The 13,117-nt window shown below is 38.5% G+C and overlaps 1 protein-coding gene across 2 annotated transcripts in view; it reads left to right on the top strand.

The window, feature by feature from the left end:
* LOC126088590 (acetylcholine receptor subunit alpha-like) overlaps nt 1–13,117 on the top strand; it is a 255,942-nt gene that overhangs the window by 179,074 nt on the left and 63,751 nt on the right. For both annotated transcript variants that reach the window (XM_049906794.1, XM_049906795.1), the window contains exon 4: nt 1,342–1,451. In XM_049906794.1, coding sequence (XP_049762751.1) covers nt 1,342–1,451 — 110 coding nt within the window. The remainder of the gene's footprint in view (nt 1–1,341; nt 1,452–13,117) is intronic.

The following is a 13,117-nucleotide window of genomic DNA, read 5'->3' as shown; positions in this document are numbered from 1 at the left end:
AATAGCATCATCAATTATGATTGCAGTGGGCATGGGACTATCAGGATTCAACCATCAATCAATGGAAATGTGTTGGCTCTTCGGGTGAATCACATTTTTGCTACACTACATCAATGGTCATCTCCACAAATGCCGTCATTGAGGTGAATGGTGTTTGAAACGTGCAATATGCCCTGAACACATGGTGGGAGAAGCAGTATTATGCTATGGGAGACATTCCGCTGCACTTTCATAGGACTTGTTGTAGTAATCCAAGACAGACTGACAGTTGTGAACCACCTGCATCTCTTCACACGTGATGTCTTCCCCAGTGGCGATGTCATCTTTAAGCAGTATAATTGTCCATGTCTTGGAGGCCGAACCATGTTGTAGTGGTTTGAGGAGCATTATAGTGAACTCTTGATGGTGTCTCAGTGATCAAATTTGCCTGATGTAAATCCTACAGAATCCATTTGGATTGCTATCGGGCGCCATGACTGCATGCACAAATCAGCAGCCCATTACTTATATGAATTACATGACCTGTGCAGAGACATCTAATGCTACATACCTCCACAAACCTACCAACAAATTGTTGGATCCCTGGTACACAGAATCAGAACAAGCCATTATGCAGGTGGTCATTATATTTTGGCTTATCAGTGTATAAATATGTTTCACTAATAATTTTTATTTACATCTACATCTCTATTTCTAGTAGTATAAATCTTTACTATTCATCTGGAAGTTTTGTAACATTAAGAGATTGATTGTTTGATGTGGAGCAGTTGTGAGATTAATCATCCATTATGTCACCAAACTCAGTTGTGGTAAAGTAAGTCTTTTATTTTAATTTCTGTTTAGTTTCCTACCAGTTCTTTTCCCTTCTTTTCTGAATATCTTTTTACTGATTAGGAATTTATAATTTTCTCTGTTGTGAAATTTTGTAAGGTTGAAGGTTCTAAACAAAAAGAATTACATTGGCTTGGATCCCAACCTTTGTACTACAAATTTTATTTTTTAAAAATCAAACATGTGCAAAACATAAAAATGTTGGCTGATTAGTGAATATTTGGAGAGCCAACATAAATGGATTGGATGAAAAGTTGCTGCTGCTGACGTGTGTGTGTGTGTGTGTGTGTGTGTGTGTGTGTGTGTGTGTGTGAGAGAGAGAGAGAGAGAGAGAGAGAATATCTTTTTGGTGGTTTCACTTCACTATATACTTGAACTGGATTCTAGAAAATAATAGTACTGACAGATAACTTCATCTAAGATTCTAGTGTCTCAGTGCTAATTGTATACTCATTTGTTCCTTGTTGCAACCGAGGGCTGATGTACTAATTTTGCTCTATAATATTATAGACATGGACTGATCAGTACCTCACGTGGACTCCTTCTCTTTATGAAGGAGTTGAAAATATAACAATAAGCAGTGATGACATATGGACACCTGATATTACACTGGTCACTATGTGAGTATATATATATATATATATATATATATACATATTTTTAAATTTACCTATATGTGCTCTTCCAAATGAGAAAGTTGGTCAATGGAGCAAAGATGAGAGTTAAAGTTATGTGCATCAGTGACATGAATTAAATGCCACGGGGTCATTATTCGGTTTATGTTTGTGAAATCATGAAGAGGAAATATGACTTGAAATTTTATGCAAAAATTGCCCTTTCAGTGTTTTAAACCTATACCAAAAAGACACAACAACTTTCCTGCAAATAAAATACTCTGATATAATTGAGAGATACGTTGTACAGTGTCATTGCATAGTATATGTTGCATAGAAAGATAGTAAGTGAATTGGAAAATATTCACTGGTCATTTATAACTGAATGGGGAATGTGGAAGCTTTCTCTTGAAAGTGTCATAGGTTTGGTCACATTTTTAATGTTTTTAAAATTTTGCTTTCTGTAACAGAAACATCATTCTGGCTTAACAGCTGAGCATCTGTGATGCCCTCCATTGTACTACATCAACACATTTCTTATGGCCAACAGCCTTGCCACAGTGGTAACACCAGTTCCCATAGGATCACCGAAGTTAAGTGCTGTCAGGCTGTGCTGGAACTTGGATGGGTGACCATCTGGTCTGCCAAGCACTTTTGGCAAGTGGAATGCACTCAGCCCTTGTGAGGAAAACTGAGGAGCTACATGATTGAGAAATAGAGGTTCCAGTCTTCAGCCAGCAGAGCGGTGTGATGAATACGTGCCCCTACATAGCCACATCAAAGTAATGCCTGTGGGCTGAGGATGACCTGGCAGCTGGTCGGTTCTGTTGGGCCTTCATGGCCTGTTTGGGTGGAGTTTAATTTTTTTTAGTTTAGACCACATTTCTTATAGATGACAATATACCTTTAATTTTCTGCATTGAAGTTGACAGTGATTTGGCTACAAACTAAAGATGGTCATTTTTGAACACAATTATGAGAAAAGTGATGACACTCTGGAAATTAGTTGTCAGCCACTTCTACTGTTAGCCTACTGATGTAAGATGGCTCTGATATTAGCAAGAAATAATAATGATAGTAATACAAATGGTTCAAATGGCTCTGAGCACTATTGGACTTAACATCTTAGGTCATCAGTCCCCTAGAACTTAGACTGAAGTGCCTAGAACCGCTCAGCCACCACGGCCGGCGATAGTAATACACTAACAATGAATGAGTTTCGTAACAGTGAAGCAAATAGTTCATTATTATCAAAATGTGATGTTCAGTCTCTATAGTTGAAATGGAGGAGTTAACATATCATTTTTCTACTGTGTATTGTTCTGCTTATTTACAGCTTGATTAAAGAACAGGAAAAGATTTACTTAAAAAGTAATGAAGTATGTTAACTGGCACTGCCTTCACATCAGAAGACAAGCATTGTGACTGTGCCATTGAAGAAATGAGCAGTGCCTTATTACTCTGTTCCAGAATAAATTTGAAACTTCCTGTCAGATTAAAACTGTGTGTAAGACTTGGACATGAACCTGGGAAGATAAGGGATTAGGTACTGGTAGTAGTAAAGCTGTGAGGGCAGGTTGTGAGTAGTTTGAATCCCAGTCCAGCACACAGTTTTAATCTGCCAGGAAGTTTCATTAGTCTATTTTTGGCATATTGCTAATAATGTGAAAGATAAGAGCAGCTGTATCTTTCATGTGGAATGACCTTCGTAGAGTTGAAACATTTAATTTCAATGTTAGATCTGCACTCTGAATTTTATGAATATTTTATTGTCCTTGTAAGTAAATATCAAACAAATTCATCCAAATAATTCAGTGTGACACCAGTAAATTTTTAGACAGTAGCAGAACTTTTGAACATTTCCTGTGATGTTGCAAAATTTGATCTACACTAACAGCAAAAATACTTAAGTTTCCAGAGACAATTTATTTCTTGAACAATTGCAAATATTTTGTGCTATTGAGCACTACTCGTACTGACCAGTCATTAGAGATATGGCACGATCCTGAATGAGCATCAAAATACCAAACTGATGCACCAAGGAATTCTATTCTCATTTTAGTTACTGGTATAAGGGGCTAAAGTGTAGGTAGCAATAGTTTTCAAATGCTTCAGACGCTGTGATGATAACTTGTTCCATAAATTAAGATGAGGCAGTTTGCCAAGATGAGCTAGCTATGCAGTTTTGTTAAAACATACTCCGGCTGTGAAAGCACTCATATATTTGGCGTTGCTCCTCGCCAAAGTCACCAAATGCTCCAGGCGGTCATGAAATAATGCTTCGTTGAATTGAGTAACATATAGAGTGCAAATATTACAAGGGGCTATTGCTGCAGCCCTTATGCAAAATCTCTTTTTTTCCAAAAAAAATAAAAAGAAATGAAAAGGCGATTGGAACCTTTGCCAAAAGGATGGATCTGATATATATGATATTCTCTCCAATACACCACCATCAGAATACCACAGACAGTGTGCTACCACATACAGCTGAGGGGGAATAATATTAACTTGTTGTTTCACTCACATTCGGTCTCCATATCCTGCAAATGCTTCTCATCTCACATGTGGGGTGACCTGTAAGGAGGCGCAAGCATGGAAGCCACCATTGAACACACCATTTGGTCTGGCATGCACACATCCATAACCAGCCATCACAGGTGCAAATTTTTCCCATTGGCTAAACCCAGAGTGTCATTGGATTTTGCTGTGCCATTCAAGGAATCAATGTAGTTGCAGGTAGTAGATGCAGTGTAAAATTCTTCATATACGGTTCTGATGTCTGTCATCTTAGCAAGCCCTACAATTTGTGCCAAAACTACTCTCTTCCCTCCTGCAGACATGTTTCCACTTCTAAACTTGCCACAACTGACCAAACCTGATGTCAACATGTGGTATGACACATTGGTAGACATCACAGTGCCACTCTGCCCCGCAGTCTATGGATCCTACCATCCTTTAGGCCATTTCCAGGCCAAAGTGCTGCTTCAAGGGGAAAGAGGGGAGGAATTTAACAATAATTCTGCCTGTCATACATACTGACTTTGACACCATGCCAGAGACATTATTACTATCCAATAAAACTACCACCAAGTCAGCCTGCATAAAACGCTCTAAGTGAGTGACATAGGTGTGACCACGAGCTTGCTGCACCAGATAAATACCAGTGTAGTATTGAGAAGGTTCATTGCAGTGTAGTGCATGAAGTATTTGTAATACACCATCAGATCACCTGTTTACCAATACAGCTATCAGTCTTTGGTTCTGCATTTTTGTTTCATTTATTCTGGCACACAGATACTTCAACTATGTCCACTGTACCTCGGGTAGCCCTCTATTCATGACCTGATTTGATTCACAGACAAAGTCTGTCATTTTTGTATTGGTAGTGTCTTAGTTCACTGCCCCCCCTCTCCCCCATTCCTAACATTGAGCCGCACAGCATGGTCGCGTGGTTAGAGGCCCCATGTCCCCATGTTATGAATCGTGCGGCCCCACCGGAGGTTCAAGTCCTTCCATGGGCATGGTTGTGTGTTTTGTTCTTAGCGTAAGTTAGATTAAGTTAGTTTAAGTAATGTGTAAGTCTAGGGACCAATGACCTCAGTAGTTTGGTCCCTTAGGAATTCACACACATTTGAACATTTGAACCTAACATTGACTAAAACAGCAGTTTGCATCTCATCTTCAACTGTATAATTTAGGTTGAAGCCCAAACTGTTGACAAGACTCTCCATTATCTAAAGTAACATCTCTAACCCCTGCACTTGACTTAAAATACTTACCGTGAACTATCTGTCCTGTTATGTACACTAGCTAATTGTGTGATTAGTGTGCAGAAGGCATATCAGAAATGAGCGATATAGTCCACTGATATAAAATTGCAACCAATGAGATGGATCAGTTTTATGTTAAGATTAATAATTTTTTGCTGAAAAATTACATAATATGGCTAATGATAAATGACACCCAGCTCAAATATCATTTCATCCTTCATGAGCCTTTTCACTGAGTCATAACAGTTCTGTAACAGAGTATCATGTAGCCCTTTCTTCTTATCATCCCAGTGAACCTATGTTCATGTTCAGATTTTTTGTTTGTTTGTTTGTTTGTTTGGCAGTCAAAGCATATAGCATTAATTAGTAAGCAAGAACGTAAAATTATGTTTATTTCTTTATATGAATGATCAAAGTGAGTTTCTAAGAATAATTTTGATTTGTTGTATAAACAGATGACCTTGTAGATGTATAGTTAGGGAACTGATAAATGTTGTAGACTTTTTAATAACGGATTACATGATTCCCTGGGCTGAAGAGCATTTTAATTACAATTCTGTGTTAACAAGCAATATATAATTTTCATATTTGAGTCTAGTTCTCCTTATAGCTATCACGTCCAACCAGTACCTCTTCAATCCCCAATAAAGGCCTTCTTTGATATGACAGCTCTCAATTTACTCATGATATTTTTTCTGAAGCTTCACTACACACAACACTTACTCAGGCTTCCCCAGAAAATAATATCATACTTTATTAGCGATTACAAATAGCTGTAACATAATTAAATTTCTCCTCACTGTTGTATCACTTCATTGTATAAAACATTTTAAAATATAAATTATGAAACCAACATTTCAGCCACATTATAGTGACTTTCCTCTGAGTAAGACTAGGTTTACTGGAGGAAAGGCACCACTATTAAGTACAAACTATTGGTATCGATATGTCACATTTCTGGAACTTTATTGGCCCTAGATTATAATAGGGTAGTCATTGCGAGAGGGAGAGGGTAGGAATGAGGTTATTCATGAACTGTTTGGCTTGTTGATCATTGGTGCCTGTCTGCAAAGCAGCACTTGGCTTCTGATGTGCATGTTTTCTTCCTGGTGTACATGGAAATACACTGACAGTAGCTACATAGCTATTTGTTAAGAGTGTCACGTCCATTGCCCTGTGCGACTTCTGCTATGCACCTGTTCATGGCCTGTTGGGCCTGGATCATTGGCAACCGAGTCACCAGAAGTTTGTAGCTGTCCTCTCTATTAATGTTGTCAGGTTGCTTAGTAATTTCAGTCCCCTCCTATATTTTTCATTCACATCGCCACAACTGTTTTACCAGTATGTGCACTTCCCATAATGTCATTGGTTGTCCACAGCTACGGTGGTGTTTCTCTATTGCCAATTTAATGTGTAGTTCTAATCACAAATAACGTTCATGTTCTGCCATGTGTGTACTAACTGGCCTCCTTGTCTCCCCTATGTGCTGACCTGCTTACATATGATGTATTGATATTGATATTTTCCAATAAATAGGGGCATCTTTCCTCCAGTAAAATCTGTCTTGCATATTGATATTTTCTAATAAATAGGGGCATCTTTCCTCCAGTAAAATCTGTCTTGCCCTTCAGAAAGCCATTGTAATGAGAGCTCGTGGTCACACCTATGTCACTCACTTAGAGTCAAAATGTTCGTTTTATAGTTTAAATTTTGTAATATTTTATATGTAATACAGTGATGTGGTACAACACTCATAATAATTTCAATCATCTTGGCACTGGCTGTGGAAGCCTTACCTATAGTATGCTTGCCAGGTGAAATAAATGCAGAAAAAAATAAATAAATAAGTAGTATGCTATTTCATGAGTATTCATATCATTGGCAGTTGATAATATTTTAACTGCAAATGGAAAACTGTATATTGCATTTCTTAAATATTCAATATGTGCATTCCAGTTAAAATTTTCATTTAGCTTAAACCTACAAATTTCATATGTTTCACTCTACCATATGATTTTTGAGATGTTCAGAATCAGTACATGTAGCTGGAACCATGTTTCTAAGCAATTGCTCCAAATATAATACAAAAGGAAAGGCAAATGAGACTAAAACTTCATCTATATTCAAAGTCTAAGATATCTGAAGAATAAAATAGACCAACTGGTAATACATCTAAAAGATGAAGGTTATGAAATGAACCTGATATACTATGTTTCTCTGAACATCACATTGCAAATGAAATTCAGAATTAGTATGGAAGAAGGTGGAGTTGCAATATTTGGTAAAAATGGTGTATTATATAAGGTGGCATGGAGCCAACTGACACAGTTTGGCCTTGAACATCACACATATGCAGTAGCTTGTACTGACTGTAGAGATTTGAAGAGTAAAGGAGAGAATGCCATTTCATCTGCAAGTAGTAATAGAGTGTTGGTACTTATACCATTGTGTTACCTCAGTTTGACATTATTTCAAAACTAACCCTGTGACTAAAATACAACATTCTTTTTGATGATACTTTAATGTTGGTCTGTATCATCAGAATACTGTACAGACTTGGGTGAAGAAGTTTGAAGACAATGATAGTGTGTTCAATGGGAAGTATGGTCCCCTGAGAGCAGTCTGCACACCCAAAATTTGCAGAGTGTGGAGGAAGTTTTTAAACATAGTTCTCAATGCTTGGCACACTGGCAGTCTCGTATTTTAAGGAAGAGCTGCAGAAGTTTTTGCTGAATACTTAAGGAGACCAAATTTCATCCGTACAAATTTCAGATTGCTGAGAAACATAACCCCAGAAACAAGGAAGCAAGAGTTACATTATGCACTAACCCACTACCCCCAACGATTTAATAAGTAAAAACGTGATTTCTTGAATAATTTGTTCCTGTCTGTCCATCTTTTGGGCTTCATTAACAAACAGAAGCTGCAATACTGGTCACCAGTGAATCCTAAAAAGCTGCATGGAAAACCATTGCACTCTGCTGTAACAAGAGTTTGGCATGGCTTTGTTGTTTCAGGGTTGCAAGCCCATATATTTCTCCCTCTCTCTCTCTTTTTTAGGATGAAGACTGAGAAACAGTGATTATTAATTCAGAAAATTACATCACTATGTTGAAAAACTTAGTTCAACTATGCTTTTGACAGCTTGGCATTGACCTGTAGGTTCTTTACTTTGAGCAAGATGGTGCAACAGCCTGCATTGCATGAAACAGCATGGCCATTGTTTGTGGAATGTTCAGAAGTGCTGTCTCTCTCATTTTGGAGACATCACTTACCTCTTTGATCACCTAATTTTACTGTCCAAAATTTTTGGTATGAGGAGTCTTGAAATACCGTGTGTTCTGGAGATGTGAAGTGAAGATTCAAGAACTCAAATGAGCCATTGTTGATGAACTTGAGACTACTGGTGGTGATCTACAGAGGCATGTGTATGGAAACTTGCAGTAGCACTTAGAACAGTGCATTAATTTAAGTAGATGCTGTCTTTCTGACATAATTTTGAAGAAAAAAGCTTCTAGCCTTTGGATAATAAATGGCATATTTCAGAGTTTTATAGACTATTTCCCTTTTTCTGTCCTGTTTCCATTTCACAATCTATGTACATCTGAAATGTGTCAACCATTGTGGTGCCATCCTATATAAATCTGTAGATTTAAAACAGTACTGTGCTGAACAACACTTTGAGGTGAGCAGCATCAAGATAACAGCATATAGTGCAACAGTCACTGTGCTGTTAATTTATAGGCCATTTGTCAGAAATCTGAATGGTTTTCTGAGGCACACTGAATTACTCTTGTCCCACCCATCCAGAAAAACAAAATCATTCACAGTAATGGGTTACTTTAATGTGAACTCTTTAACAGAAAATAGAATCAGAATATACCCTGAACAACAGATGTGCTCTTACAACTTAGTATCACTGGTAGACTACCCAACTAGAGTGACAGCCAGTTCTAGTACCTTAACAGATAATGTATTTATTAACAAGGATACATGTAATAATTTAACAGTCAAAATATTATAAATGGCCTCTCTGATCATTATGGATAATTTCTCACCATGTGCCAAGCAAATATACAGAGAAAAGTAAATTTAATTTGGAAAAATATGAGGATTATCAACAGACACACCATGGAGAACTTTTTTCATCAAGTACAGCTTGTGGACTAGTCTTCTTTATATGCTCTTGTCCAAATTTAACAAATTTATCAGTGAGGTTACAAGTCTATTTGAAGAAACATTTCCTAAAAAGTTAGTAAGAGAAAATCTGCTTAAATCAGATTATTGGGTTACTAAGTGCATCAAAAATTTTTTGTAGAACAAAAAAGGGAGCTGAACAGGTTTGATATAAATGATCCTTCTATCAATTTCAGCAAAACAAATTTTATTCAATTTTGCACAACTTCTGAAGATGAAGAAGTAGGAGAAAAAACTGAAACTTCCTGGCAGATTAAAACTGTGTGCCCGACCGAGACTCGAACTCGGGACCTTTGCCTTTCGCAGGCAAGTGCTCCACCAACTTCTAGAGTCCGCCGCTCGTGGTCTCGCGGTAGCGTTCTCGCTTCCCGAGCACGGGGTCCCGGGTTCGATTCCCGGCGGGGTCAGGGATTTTCACCTGCCTCGAGATGACTGGGTGTTTGTGTTGTCCTCATCATTTCATCATCATCCAGGAAAGTGGTGAAATTGGACTGAGCAAAAGATTGGGTAATTGTACGGGCGCTGATAACCACGCAGTTGAGCGCCCCACAAACCAAACATCATCATCATCATCACCAACTTCTAGCAAACTATGTGACCAGCTTTATAGGGTAGATATTCCAAAATAACAGGGCTCACGTATCGACAGGAAGCTAGTGCCCTTAAACCCCATCCTGGGTCTGTGCAAAAGAGTGTGTTCTGCAACTTATGCCTTATGCATGTTTGCCCTTACAGAAATATGGATACTATTACATGTTCTTATTATGGTTATTTTCATGCCATTATGGAATGTGGAATCATATTTTGAGGAAATCAGTCACTAGCTAAAAAAATTGCTATATCCACATAAAAGAGCCACAAGAATCATGAAAGGAGTCACCCAAGAGTCACATGCAGAAATCTTTTTAAGGAACTTGAAATCCTCACATCAGCTACACAATATACACTGCACTACACAATTAAAGGGTCACTTTTTTCAGACCCCCAATAGTTGTCTCCCATTGTGACACAGAAGTTTGAAATTTGGCTCACAGGTGTCTGCACCCTTCCTCTGTAATGATGCAAAAGTGTGGCATCCTGTGCCATTACCCTCGGGGCTCAATGATGCTTCAGACATTTCACCACAATTCTGCCTGATGCCACTGTGGATATGTCTCTCAAGGGGAAGGTCATCACACCACTTCTTACTCATATTTCACCTCTGTAATGGAGGTCAGTTGGCTAACATTACAGTGACATGGGTTTCTTATGAGTAGCTGAGAAAAATATTTCAGACACACCACCGTTCAAAATCAACAATGAAAGGCCTCAAAAGGTGGCATAAAGGGTGTCAGTGAAACCACCCTTTCCCTAGGAGCATTAATTTTCACACATTTTGCTCTCAAAAATGACAGTTTACTGTGTGATGTACAATAGGACAATGATCTTGACAAATTTTGCCACTCTGGCACTCAGACTATTAAATTGTTTCCTAAGTTCTTGTCACTGGAGATATGCTATTCCAGGGTGTTAGGCTGCATGGGGGGAATTTTTTGGTGTGAAAGGGATGACAGCTGTGGAAATGCAGGTACTGTTGGTGGTTGATGGGTTTAATGTGGACAGAGGTGTGGATGGAGCCATCAGAGAGGAGGAGCTCAATGTGTAAGAAGGTGGCACACTGGTTTAAGGAGTACCAGATTAAGCAGAATGGGGGAGAAACTGTTGAGATAGTGAAGGGATGAAGATATGGTGTCTCAGCCCCGAATCCAGATCATGAAGATATCATCAATGAATCTGAACCAGGCTAAGGATTTGGTGTTTTGGAAGGCATCTCCTCTAGATGGCCCATAAACGGGTTGGCATAGGTAGGTGCCATGCAATTGACCATGGCAGAGCTGCAAATTTTTTTGTATGTATTCCCTTCAGAGAAGAAGTAGTTGCGGATTAGGATAAAGTTAATAAGGTGTATCAGGAATGAGTTAGTGGGTTTGGAGTCTGAAGGACATTGGGAAAGGTGGTGTTAAATAGCAGTAAGACCATGGGCATGAGGGATGTTGGTGTATGGGAGGTGGTATCAATGGTGACAAGTAGGGACTCAGGAAATAAAGGGGTGGGGATGATGGAGAGTCGATGAAGGAAGTGGTTGGTATCTTTGACACTAGAGGCTAGATTATGAGCAATTGGTTGGAAGCGTTGGTCAATGAGGACCAAAATTCTTTCAATGGGGGCACAATAATTGGTCACAATGGGATGTTCAGGATTGTTGGGTTTGTGGATTTTGGGGACCATGTAGAAGATGGGTTTGCAAGGTCTCATAGGGATGAGAAGGGAATTGGATTCAGGGAAGAGGTTCTGGGAATGAACTGGGAGAGGCAGTGTTCAATGTTCGAATTAGGTTGGCTTTGATTGGAGATACTGGCAGAAAAGAAGTTCTTCCATTACAGGGATCAGGAGAAGGAGAGTGGTGTTGACAAGTCCAGCATGGTTAAACTTGGGTATAGGGTTAAAGGTGAGGCCTTTGGATAGGAAATTTCTGTGGAGCTGAGCGTTTTGATGGAAAGGTTAACAACAGTGTTGTGGGAATGCTTTGGCTTTGGATTTTGTGGAGTGTTGGTAGGGAGTTTTGTGGAGTGTGGCAAGTTGAAAAGGTGAACTAGGCAGCACTTACGTGCAATGAGGGGTGGGCGAGGAGTAACACTGTGGGTATGATGGGGATTGGAAAATGGTGCCCTGGTGCGGCTGTAGAAATTTGGGAGGTTGAATAACTTATGGAGGTGCTGCCTGGAATGCTTCTCCAGGTATATTTTCATTAAAATCATAATTATGCTCTCCAACTTTCTTTCCTGATCAGTTTTTTTTCCATTTTCCGCCTCTTCAAGAACTCCTCAAAATACATTTCCCCATTATCTGCTGAATTCCCTTCAGTTCTTTGATGCTGATGATATTAAGAGTTGATGTCTCACTATCATAAGTCAAAACTTATAAAACACATTAATTGTAGCCTTTCCTTTTCAGATGTATTGTAAGTTTGGTTTTTCCTGTCTATCCAGCCATTGTCTTTAACTGGCCTAAACACAAAATCTTATCAAATGGTCTTTATCATCTGATCTGAAGTGTCACCCGTGGCTGTGCTCACTATTCAGTAGTTTTCTTACGATGAGTGATGTTGAGTACGTAAGCTACTGTATGTACAATAGCATCAGCTGCCCTCATGATGCGTCAGCATATGCAAAAAGCTATTTCAAAGAGTAAATATTTTTTTGTAATTTGTGTATGTTCTTCAAATGAATAAGTATTTTTTACTACACACTTTCTAAATTAGCCTATGTTCTTCCTTGGACTTCAAGCTATCTCCTTACCAAATTACATCAAAATCGGTTCAGCAGATTAGTTGTGAAAATGTAACAGACAATGTTGACAATGTTACTTTTGCATTTATAATATTGGTATGGATAAAACTTTCAATTATGGTATATTTTTCCCTGTTATCTGATATTGATGAAATAAAGCATACACAGTGCCCAAAGCTATGCTCAAGTTACCTGCAAAAACCCCATGAAAATTGTTCTTTTAGCTTTGAAGACTAGTGGTTTCAAACACACAAACAAAACTTTAAATAATTATAGTGACAATATTATGAAAAGGATAGATTGCTATGCCCCATATATCAGAGATGTTGAGTTGCAGCTAGGCACAACAGAAAGATTGCCAACGGTCTCTCTCCCC

This window comes from Schistocerca cancellata, chromosome 6, assembly GCF_023864275.1.
Source record: "Schistocerca cancellata isolate TAMUIC-IGC-003103 chromosome 6, iqSchCanc2.1, whole genome shotgun sequence".
In the NCBI taxonomy this organism is placed as follows: Eukaryota; Metazoa; Arthropoda; class Insecta; order Orthoptera; family Acrididae; genus Schistocerca; species Schistocerca cancellata.
Note: the sequence above shows the minus strand (reverse complement) of the source record. Positions and strands in the feature narration are given on the sequence as shown.